The sequence below is a fragment of the Dreissena polymorpha genome, chromosome 1 (assembly GCF_020536995.1).
Source record: "Dreissena polymorpha isolate Duluth1 chromosome 1, UMN_Dpol_1.0, whole genome shotgun sequence".
NCBI classification, from domain to species: Eukaryota; Metazoa; Mollusca; class Bivalvia; order Myida; family Dreissenidae; genus Dreissena; species Dreissena polymorpha.
The window spans coordinates 134,722,692-134,735,065 of NC_068355.1; the positions used below are offsets into that span (position 1 = coordinate 134,722,692).

Consider the following 12,374-nt stretch of genomic DNA (forward strand, 5'->3'; position numbering starts at 1 on the left):
GGTTTTACATGGCATACCGGTATTAGTGCATAGTGAATAGTTATTATCACGTGGCTGTAGAAAAACTGTGTAAATCAGTTTTACAAATAGACATGATAAAATATACATGCACTGGATTTAATTTGTAACCGCATTAAATTATTAACGGGTTTTGTTTTTAACAACTTACTCGCCGTAAGTAATTTTACACTGCTCACCAATTGAAATTAACTTCTCATAATTAATGATTGTTTTATACAGTACGGTTAATAATTGTGATGATGATGCCCGAAACCGCCTTTAATGTAAAGCTTTATTTACCGGTTTTATATCACGTATTAATGCTACAACTGTGATTCATTGTTAATAAACCTGCGATAAACGCTTACTCTGTGACACACGTCAATCAAAAATAATAATCGCTATATAACTCCGCCTCCATAAGCATTCTCGTAACCGATTGGACGTTAAATATCACAGTTTGGCGACTGGAAAGTTACCCGAAAATTTCCCGTGATGCATCTGTCAGCATACATGACTGTGTTATGTGGCTTGAATATACAATACGGGCATCCGGTTATCTCTTATCAATGGACTATCTATGACCACCTGGAGCTTTTATGGTGATTACATTTGGATATCGGTACCGAGTTCTCTTTAAAAGCAGGGAATATTATATACTTATAGAGAAATATCAGGTTTTTTTGCAATCGCCATTTTCATTCTTATTTTAAACTTTAATCGCCAGCTGCAAGATTCAATCGCCTTTGGCGATCGGAAACGCTAACAAAGCATGTATAATCCCTCATGTCTCTACCTATTTCCCTTTTTCTGCATAAATACCATTTTGTTACATATATCATATTTTTAGAAAAATAATATTTTTGTTAATAAAATGTAAATCAGATAAAACACAGATACCAAGTTATACCCAGTATTGTTCATAAGACCATTAAATTGAATTTCATTTATGTAAAAATAAGAAAGTATTATTAGGATTCCAAACTTTCCACATGATGTAGTTGGTTAAAATGTAACAAATAGTTTCTAATTATTCATAATTAATGGATATGTTTTTATAGAGACTAATAATTATATAAGTTATATAAACACATAAAACACAGATACCAAGTTATACCCAGTATTGTCCATAAGACCATTAAATTGAATTTCATTTATGTAAAAATAAGAAAGTATTATTAGGATTCCAAACTTTCCACATGATGTAGTTGGTTAATATGTAACAAATAGTTTCTAATTATTAATAGTTAATGGATATGTTTTTATAGAGACTAATAATTATATAAGTTATATAATTGTGTAGGTTAAAGTTCATAAATGAGTATTTACAAAAATAAATTGGTCAAGAATGGCGCAGCTAGTAAGCTAAAACCAAGTTGGTGTTTTAAATTATTTATCAGTTACAAGACCATTTGATAACAACGGAAAATGCCCTAAGGTCCAAAATCGCATGATGTCATGGAGCTCAAATTATATAGATCTACAATGTTAATAATAGGAAGAAGAAAATGACTTACCGGTATCACCACATCTAATATGCTGCCATAATCCACAATTATCACATGTAACAGCAAAATCATAACTATTAACACACTTTTTTTTACAATTTGAATCAATTCACCAAAATATTTGTTTTGGGGGCATTTTGACAGAGTTTCAATGTATACCTATAGTATGATATTCTCTCAAATTGTTCTGGTATATATGGGGACAATGAGTAAAAACAATTTGCATTGAGTATTTTTCTTATTAACTTTGTTACCTTTGATGTTTTGATATTTTTTTGCCATGACATAAAGATGCAATATTCTTTAGAATTCATAAAATCAAACAACAACATCTTCAAATGAATTTTGATAATAATGGTGTGAACAAACTCCTTTAATTTTAGATGTTATTATTACACTTTGATAATTAACAAATTATTTGAAAAGATCAAAGAACAATGTTTTTCACACCAAAAAATTGTTATTTCCTAATTAACACTGCACATCAATAAGACAGACATACAGACAAACAAACAATAAAAAACACTTGGACAGACCCCCATTGGACACACATTAAAGCAGGAACATCATTAATCAAGTGAAGTGTGCCCCATGGTAGGTGTGATCACACCTTAGTAATCTAATCAATTATGTTTACATCTTGGTGGGTGTAATGTCCAGGCTTAGAGGGTGTAATGACTAGGGGTGTAACGTCCAGGGGGTGTAACAACTGGAAATCCCCACACATGCTGCATTGACACAGAATATTTTGCATACTGTCTTCACAAAGCAAGAGAAGCTAATTTATGGCGATTTTTTAAGAATTATTATGCCATTATCATTTGTGGACATTTTGACCTTTGAACTCTTGAATTCCTTCGCATGACACGCAGTCCAATGACTGTAAATAAAACTAATGTACATGGTCATTTTCAAATCTCACAATGAATGACATGGTTATTGCCCCCACAAGCTCATTGATGTCCATTTTTGACTTTTGAACTCCAGGTGTGACCTTGACCATGGAGATATCAACGTAATGCTTTTGCATGACACACCGTCCAATGATTGTGAACAAATGTAATTTGTAAACGAGTAATTTTAAAATCGCACAATGAATGGCATAGTTATGGCCCTGACAAGATCATTTACGGCCATTTTTGACCTTTGAACTCAAAGTGTGACCTTTACCTTGGTGGTATCGACGTAATTCTTTCGGATGACACGCTGTCCAATGATTTTGAACAAATGTACCGAGTAATTTTTAAATCACACAATGAATGACATAGTTATGGCCCGGACAATATCATTTATGGCCATTTTAGACCTTTGAACACAACGTGTGACCTTGACCTTGGAGATATATACTTAATTCTTTCGCATGACACACCGTCCAATGATGGTTAACAAATGTGCTTAATGATTTTAAAGTCTCACAATAAATGACAAAGTTATGGCCCGGACAAGATCATTATGTGCATTTTGATCTTTGAACTCCAAGTCAGACCTCGACCTTAGAGATATTGACGTACTTCTTTCGCATGACACACCGTCCTAGGATGGTGAACAATTGAACCAAGTAATTTGTTGTGTATGTGGGTTTAAGACAACGCTAGAACACCGGTAAGTTTGGTGGCTATTTTAATACTACACTGATACAATGATAGGCATGCAGCAATTCAACATTGTAGGCGGGGCTTATCATGACTGACGTGATCATTATACATAACATCATTTTAAAATCCATAACTAAATCAAATAAATGACATAGTTATGGTCCGGACAAACTTTTGGTTTAAAACGCACTAAGTGACCTCGTGACATAGTTTTTGACCCGGCATGACCCATATTCCAACTTGACCTAGACATCATCTAGATACAACTTCTGACCAAGCTTGGTGAAGATCGGCCGACCGACATATTGACCAACCGACAAAGTGACTCCTATATAGTCCCGAGTACCAATGGTAATAGGGGTATAATTAATGACACATGAAAATGAACATTGTGTAGTTCATATAACTGCTTTTAACTTAAATGCTTACACGCATGAAAAATAGATACAAAATAAAGCATACATCTACGAAATTATTAAAATTAATGTTATAACTGTGTTAATGTGTTAACTTTTTTTAAAAAGAAAATGATAAGTTATCAACGCAAGCTATCTCAAATTACTTTCGTACATGTACCTGCCGTATGACATGTTTAACATAAACTTAAACTTTTTACTAGTAAAGGTGTTTCGGTTAACCGGTAAATTACTGGTTACAGCAAAAGCTTAAATGGTTAATGTTTTTTTTGTAACCTTTTGCATCCTAGTTTGGACCTGAAAAGTACTTCACAATAATCATCTGCCAAATCTTCATTCATATAATATTAGGGCGAAACACTAACACTCTGTCTGATTATAATATTTGACTTGAAAACAAATATGGGTAATAATTATAGTTATTAAAATAAACAAAAGCTGTCACCATAGGATGACTTATGCCCCCTATAAACGCCTGATAGAAGTTATGAGCTTTTTCCGAAACCTATACGCAGATTTCAAAACCTAAACGCGGACCCTAAGTTCAAGGTCAAGGTCACAGGGGTCAAAATTTGTGTGCGTATGGAAAAGCCTTGTCCGTATACACATGCATACCAAATATGAAGGTTATATCTCAAGGGACATAGAAGTGAGGAGCATTTTTCAAAACCTTAACACAGATTTCGAATCCTAAACGCGGACCCTAACTTCAAGGTCAAGGTCACAGGGGTCAAAATTTTTGTGCGTATGGAAAGGCCTTGTCCATATACACATGCATACCAAGTATGAAGGTTATATCTCAAGGAACATAGAAGTTATGAGCATTTCTCGAAACCTAAACGCAGATTTTGAAACCTTAACGCGGACCCCAAGTTCAAGGTCAAGGTCACAGGGGTAAAAATTATATGCATACCAAATATGAAGGTTATATCTCAAGGGAGATATAAGTTATGAGCATATTTCGAAACCTAAACGCAAAGTGTGACGGAAAGACGGACCGACAGACAGATGAACAGACAGACAGACAGATCACTATACGCCCCCTTTACTTCGAAAGAGGGCATAAAAATATTTAACATTATAAATAAAAAATATATTTATTAAATATAGTAATGTTAAATAATAATACTTATTACACAAAAAGTATTTATCTATAAAAAAAAATATGTTGGAAAATAAGTAAACAGATTTTTCAACAAACAAATAAATAAAAAATATTGTCAAGGCTATCATTACGTTTTTTAAAACGTAATGTTAAAAATAACCTGTCATATTTTGCTTTTTTAGTGATTACAACAATATGCAATGTTCCCTTTTTGTATATCTTCCGCAAACTGAACCAAAATTTAGTTTGTACTTAGTGAAATGTGATGAATAACATTGCAACCTAAGAGGAGTAACTATATAAAATCTAAAATTCACTTTTAATGCAAGTATTTTTGAAAGTTCAATAGCTTAATTAAAACAAATGAAACAAGAGGGCATGAAAGGCCCACAGTCGCTCAACTGAGATTCAAAGTAACTGACATGTTATGTGCAGCCCAAGATGTCATTAAAAAAATGTTCTAACCAACTTTCATGAAAAGTGAACACCCTGGCGGCCACGTATTTCAACAGATTGGGACCATTTTCGTACACATTACAAAGTAAAATTTTGACCAAGTTTCATGAAGATTCGACACTAAATGCGCATTTTAAGAGTGTTAACAAGTTTTTACAAAAGCCAAATAAGGAAAAATGAACCGCCCCCTGGTGGCCATGTTTTTCAACCAACTAGAACATTTTTTGAACTCGGCCAAGATATCATTGGGACAAATCTTCTGACCAAGTTTCATGAAGATCGGACAATAAATGTGGCCTCTAGAGTGTAAACAAGGTTTTACTATAGCCATATAAGTAACAAGAGGGACTGAAAGGCCCAAAGTCGCTGACCTGAGATAAAAATAAATGACCTGTTCTTTGCAGCCCAAGATATCAATAAAACAAATGTTCTAACCAAGTTTCATGAAGAATGAACAACATATGGCCCCTTTGCGGCTATGTTTTTCAACAGACCTGAAGCATTTTTGAACTCGTCCAAGATATCATTGGGACAAATCATCTGACAAAGTTTCATGAAGATCTGACAATAAATGTGGCCTCTAGAGTGTTAACAAGGCAAATATTCATGACGCACAATGGAAGAAAGACAATTGACAAAACGTGATCTCATAAGTTCACCATGAGCAAAAAATATTATGCTCATTAAGATTGTCACCATGTTTAAAGATGATATTAATAAAACTAATGGAGTAAACTAAATCAAGATATGATAACAACAATTGTACTCAGCAAGTGTCATTCAGATTGAACTAAAATGTGACTTAAAGAATTCACAATATTTAACTATAAACAACTGTAGACATACAAAAAACTACCACCCCCTGAGAGCCTTGTTTTTAAAACAAAAAGAACTATTTTCAGACTCACCTTGCAATAATATTTCCAATTAAAAAATCAATAAATCCGTTTTAAAACACACATCTTTGATAATCACACACAAAAAATCAGACCTCATCAATAAACTGTATGCCTCAAACATGATATCTTCTCTTATCTATGGTACCACACATCAAAGAAATAGCACAACAAGGTTAAAAGTTGCTGATCTAAAAATAGAACAACAAGGTTCACTCCGAGATGTGTATTAATATGTGCTCAGCTGATAAGGGTCAGTTGGAGTAATTAAGAGTGCATTCATGATTGGAATTAAAACAATTCAAGCTATGAACAGTTTCTTCTCCCTTAAGTATTTTTTTGCGAAATAAATATTAGTACATTAAACTTTGAGAATATTTAACTAGAGTGTAAACAATATTTAACTATAGCCATATAAGGAAAAATGCCCCGCCCCCTGGTGAACATGTTTTTCAACCAATACAAACCATTTTCGAACTTGTCCAAGATATAATTAGGATGAATCTTTTGACAAAGTTTCAAGATGATCGAACAATAAATGTGGCCTCTAGAGTGTTAACAAGGTTTTACAAAAGCCATACATAGCCATATAAGGAAAAATGCCCCGCCCCCTGGTGGCCATGTTTTTCAAGCAACCGGATCCAATTTCAAACATGTCCAAGATATCACTCGGACATGGGACAAATCTTCCGACCAAGTTTCATCATGATCGGACAATAAATGTGGCCTCTAAAGTGTGAACAAGGTTTTATTAAAGCTATATAAGGAAAAATGCCCCGCCTCCTTGGCGGCCATGTGTTTCAACCAACCGGAACCATTTTAGAATCCATCCAATATATAATTGGGACTAATCTTCTGACCAAGATTCATGAAGATCAAACAATAAATGTGGCCTCTAGAGTGTTAACAAGGTTTAACTAAAAAGCCATATAAGAAAAATGTCCCGCCCCCTGGTGGCCATGTTTTTAAAGCAGCCAGTACTATTTTCTAACTCATCCAAGATATCATAAGGACAAATCTTAAGACCATGTTTCATGATGATTGGAAAATAAATGTGACCTCTAGATTGTTAACAATGTTTTACAATAGCCATATACGGAAAAATGCCCCGCCCCCCTGGCGGCCATGTTTTTCAACCAACTGGCATCATATTCGGACTAGTCCAATATATTATAAGGATGAATCTTCTGACCAAGTTTCATTACCATTGGACAATAAATATGGCCTCGAGAGTGCAAAACAAGGTTTTACTGTAGCCATATATAGCCATATTTGGAAAAATGCCCCGCCCCTTGGAAGCCATTTTTTTCAAGCAAACGTTACCATTTTCCAACTCATCCAAGATATCATTAAAACCAATCTTCTGACCAAATTTCATGAAGATTGGATAATAAATATGGCCTCTTGAGTGTTAACAAAGTTTGACTATAGCCATATAAGAAAAAATGTCCCGCCCCCTGGCGGCCATGTTTTTCTACCAAATGACATCATTTTCGAACTCGTCCAACATATTATTCAACTAAATTTTCTTACCAAGTTTCATGAAGATTGGAAAATAAATGTGGCCTCTAGAGTGTTAACAAGGTTTTGTATAGCCATTTATAGCCATATAAGGAAAAATGCCCCGCCCCTTGGCAGCCATGTTTTTCAAGCAAACGTAACCATTTTCAAACTCGTCCAAAATATCATTGAGACCAATCTTCTGACCAAATTTCATGAAGATTGGAAATAAATGTGGCCTCAAGAGTATTAACAATGCAAATGTTGACGCAGCACGACGCACGACAGACAACGGTCAAAAGGCGTTCATACAAGCTCACCATGAGCACATTGTGCTCAGGTGAGCTAAAAAGTGCAGATACAAAACAGAAATGTTGTAAATTTATATACATTGTAAACATATTTACCTCATGCACAAACAAAACATTTGATACAATACAAATATGGTTATCATATCATTTGAATGAAACACTCCCATAATGATATACATTTTTATTTTAATGAAACAGACACATGCAAATAGTTAAGGTGCCTTGTTCGATATAAGTAACACAATTTGTGTAACATATTTATAGTATATGAAACATATATGACAATGTATTGTTTTATTTGGAATTTTTATCATTTGTCCTTAAACAAAGTAGACATTGCTCTGTTAACATGTTAGCAAGGAACCCAACATAAAATTGTAACAGAGAAATTACAATTTATTTATTTAAGAACATAAAATTATTGTATATTCTGTATTTGTCTTGACAGTGTTTATTTGACCATGGTGACAAGCATGACGTTAATTTGTACTCAATGCAAAAATGTACAATGTCACAAATAGTGAATTTACAATTACAAACACATTTTTTAGCAAAACTGGAATGTGTGGGTTACTTGCAACCATATGATTTTGAATGAAGAAATATAGGTACATTAACCAAATTACTCTGCAACTTCAACAATTTTTTAATTGCATAAATGGTCTGGTGTTCGATATTTGGCGTACCCTCAAGCTGCAGCCATTCTCAGTAGGCAAGCAAAAATGTGACATTCTTACAATTTAGGATTGCAATCATCTATTCCACTAGTTTATTTCCACATCCGTTTCATTTTGATCCAACATCTCGTTGAACCAATGTTGCATAGCGTCTGATCGTTTCACAGTATGTGGAATACTACATACTGGACAAGATATCTCAGTTTCATAATTAAACTGTTTCACTCTGAACAATCCTTTATTATGCAAAGACACCTTCATTTCTGGGCACTGAATGTACTCATCAAATACGGGAGAAGATTGATGAACAAAGTCTTGTAAACTGTTCTCAAGTGTGTGCCGAACTTCTTGAATCCGCAAGACAAAATTGTCTAGCTTAGCATTTTCTGAACAACAAACTATCCTGGCATAAATTATGTAATCCATATACCATATTCTCAACGTATATATCGGATTGAGATCAAATATAGCCAAGCCGTTAAATAAACAATATTGGTCACGCTCCTGGCTGATAGGCCAAGCACGAATGCAAACAGCTACAAGCCTGTGGAAGAAAGAGGGGGGCATAAACTTTCCGCAAAACACAAAAGCTAGAACTGGTGTTCGTGGTTTATCAGGTGAAGTAAAGCTGTCTATTGGTGACGGTGCCCTGCTTAGGAGACAAGGGACGATGTGGCAATTAAACATTTTAGGATTGTAATCATATAAGCCACTGGTTTCTTCCCGTACCCTTACATGTTGATTTGGGATTCCAGTTATAGCATCTGCATTTGGCAAAGGCTGTGCTATAACATTTAGATATTCCATGTATCTTATAACAGCATCCTCGTATTCATGTATGTAGGGAGGACTGTTTTTCATAACTTCGCGGAGAACATTGGGTTTCAGAATTGCATGTTTTTTATATTCTTCCCAATCTTTCAAAACAGTGGCTTCTATTTTCTGATTATGAGGTATGAAACATTTGAAAGCTTCAATGATCCATTGAGGAGCAAGAACAACAAAATCCTTAAGTTTGCCTGAGTTGAAAAAAATGATATTGCCTTGTTTGTGCTGCAATTCCAGGAACAAGGTTAGTTCTTTTTTACCCAATTGGTGTACATTTTTAAGATCTTCTTCTTCCACATCTTTCATTTTAACTATCTGCAGCTTTTCAGCTCTCATTTTGTCCAACGTTTGTTCCATGTGAATCCATCGAACTGGATATTCTTCGTCCCAGTAATCTTGCTGCGCAGCCAAGCTTATAATTTCTTTTTGCAACTCTCGAAAAGCAGAATCATTTGGAGACAAATTATTTACAAGAAATCTGTTCCTATAAATATGTTCAAAGATTGGCGAATTATCATCAAAGCTACATAAAGCGTTGTCAAAATACGAATTCATATTCTTCTCTATTTCTTCAGCACTCCCCTTCATTTTGTCTTTCCGCGTGCCAACTAAAATAATAGTTGGCTTTATTGTCCTTTTTCCAGATTGATAATCACTGTTCATGTGAATTGCATTAAGCCAAAATTTAAATATATCCAAATAGGTGCAATCATGCACCAAACCACACCAAATTCCAATTCCATCCGATTTACTTACAACATCTTCCAAACTTTTTGTCATGTCCATCACCACTACGTATATCGACCTCTTATTCAAGAAGAACTGATGAGTTGAATAGTACAGTGTCTGACCGGCAAAATCCCAAACTGAAACAGTGATCTCACTTTTAGATTCATCAAGCAAAGCTTTGTCCTTTTCTAAATTATCGCTAGAAGTTTCAATCATCTTCTTGGCAAACTTAATTCCATGTTGCAAAATTTTATCATCTTTTTCCAAGGCTATTCTTTTTTTGAAAGTTTGTAATGGCTCAGTTTGTGTTTGAGTTTCATGATCCTCAGTAGATGTGATCCTTGCATAGAGCGTAACATGACTGTTAGTAGTTTTATCATTAGACGCAGTTGCTGAATGCGTGTCCTTTGACATCTGGTTGTTACAAACAAGTTTTTGAATGCGCCCTTCATATTTTACCTCTTTTAATTCTTTATCTAAACACCAATCACCATCTGTCATCAACTTACACCTATGTATATCGATACCTTCTGTGCTAAGAGTTTGTTTTGTGTGTGTTTTGTAACGACATTCCCAAATCAAATTGTTCACCAAAGATGTTTTTCCCACGCCATTCATGCCTACGACCATCAGGCGAATATTATTGACCTTTTCTTTTCCATCTTTAAGAGCTTTGTAAAAGAGTGAAATTGCTTTCGGATCCAATTGTTGAACATCTTCAGGGGTTTTGCTTGATTCTGAAAGCATAAACAGTGCATACTAATCACACTTACGAGTTTTCACGTTTGCAAAGAAAGGCATATTACAAATAAAACGTCAGACAGGCTAATTTAGTTGTGAGAGGGATAGAAAATATAAGGGAGGATCGCGTTTTCGGTATCCGGCCCGGCAACATAACTTGTATGGGCATTGGCCATACAATATTTTGTACAACATTCTTCCCTTACCCAGGATTCAAACAAGGAAGTTATTAGTTACTGACATACGTATATGTACTGAGTACTGGTAAATCAGCTTATCCAGGAAATATGTGAGTTGTTTAAAGCGAGTATGCACGATTTTTATATGTGTTAAATTGTGACATATTGATAAAAATATGTTACAATCATACAAAATAAGCAAGAAAAGATATACATTGAAGACGAAGTTCATAAAATGCAGCGAAGACAAATTAGCGCTCCGAGCCGATTGTGACGAAGATATTATGTACATATTAACCTACAATAACCGAAGCATTCGTCTTTTTATTAGGATCGACGTTAGAGTTCGTGTGTCGCATGAATAGATATCGTTGCAGGAAATTAAAATGATCCGTAAAACTAAATTTAAATTCACATCGTACATGCATGATATGCATGCTGGCGATTTTGACTGTACATACATTTTTAATAAAGGAATTAAATATCTGGCTTATTTCGCATTTTAGACACATGTTCTTCTTAACATTTATTTTAATTTATATTGAAATACATGTATAATAAGTGTTTTACAAATTTTATATACATTCATAAATATTTGACAAAATTGTGCATACTCGCTTTAACAGAACATTTCCTTAACATCCAAATAAAACACAATTGATTTAAAGGCTTGATACAAGCTGCATGGAAAACAGCACAATGCTTACTTGCGTACGAAGAACCTAAGGGTTATATTTTTTATGGTTAGTTAATAACTTGAACTGATTTCATGTGGGTTGGTGTATAAAAGATCTTTGAAGTTATTTTTCTATCCAGGCAGCATGATCCATAAAAAATGGCCATTTTTTACCCCTTGTATATATAATTGATTTGTTATCAAGGACCACTGTAGGTTGTTACAAATCCTTGTTCCTTCAGGTGAGTTGATTATGCACAATTCCCACTGGGTCAAAACGTTGTCGCCATTAAGTTTCGGCATTTTAAAAAAGTGTCGCCATTTTGTGTCGATCATATTACGCACAATTCATAGTCTATTTAGACAAAGTTGTCATAATCAAATGGCATACACTGCATTCATTTGATTGAAAATTATTATTACACTTATTCTAAATTAGGAACTACATGTATACATTTTATACCACTTAAATTTCAACATGTTGAATAATGTTTTAAACATCGATGATCGTTTTGCAGGGTTGCAAAAATGTATGACAATATCTAGATAACAATTTACTTGCATATTGCTAAATCCACCTTCCAATTTATTTATAGTGGGATTTTCTATTTAATACTACATGGATATGTTCCGATCGACATCATACATTTGTTTAAAGGGGCCTTTTCACAGATTTTGGCATGTTCTGAAGTTATTCATTAAATGCTTTCTATTGATAAATGTAAACATTTGATCGTAAAAGCTGCAGTAAAAAATA

At 34.2% G+C, this 12,374-nt stretch overlaps 1 protein-coding gene across 1 annotated transcript in view; it reads right to left on the minus strand.

The window, feature by feature from the left end:
• Nucleotides 1-1,376: 1,376 nt before the first annotated feature.
• LOC127850871 (uncharacterized) overlaps nt 1,377-12,374 on the minus strand; it is an 82,138-nt gene continuing 71,140 nt past the window's right edge. Inside the window, exon 12 of the mRNA XM_052384239.1 lies at nt 1,377-10,758. Within this exon, the coding sequence (XP_052240199.1) occupies nt 8,552-10,758 (2,207 nt within the window). The 3' untranslated portion in view covers nt 1,377-8,551. The remainder of the gene's footprint in view (nt 10,759-12,374) is intronic.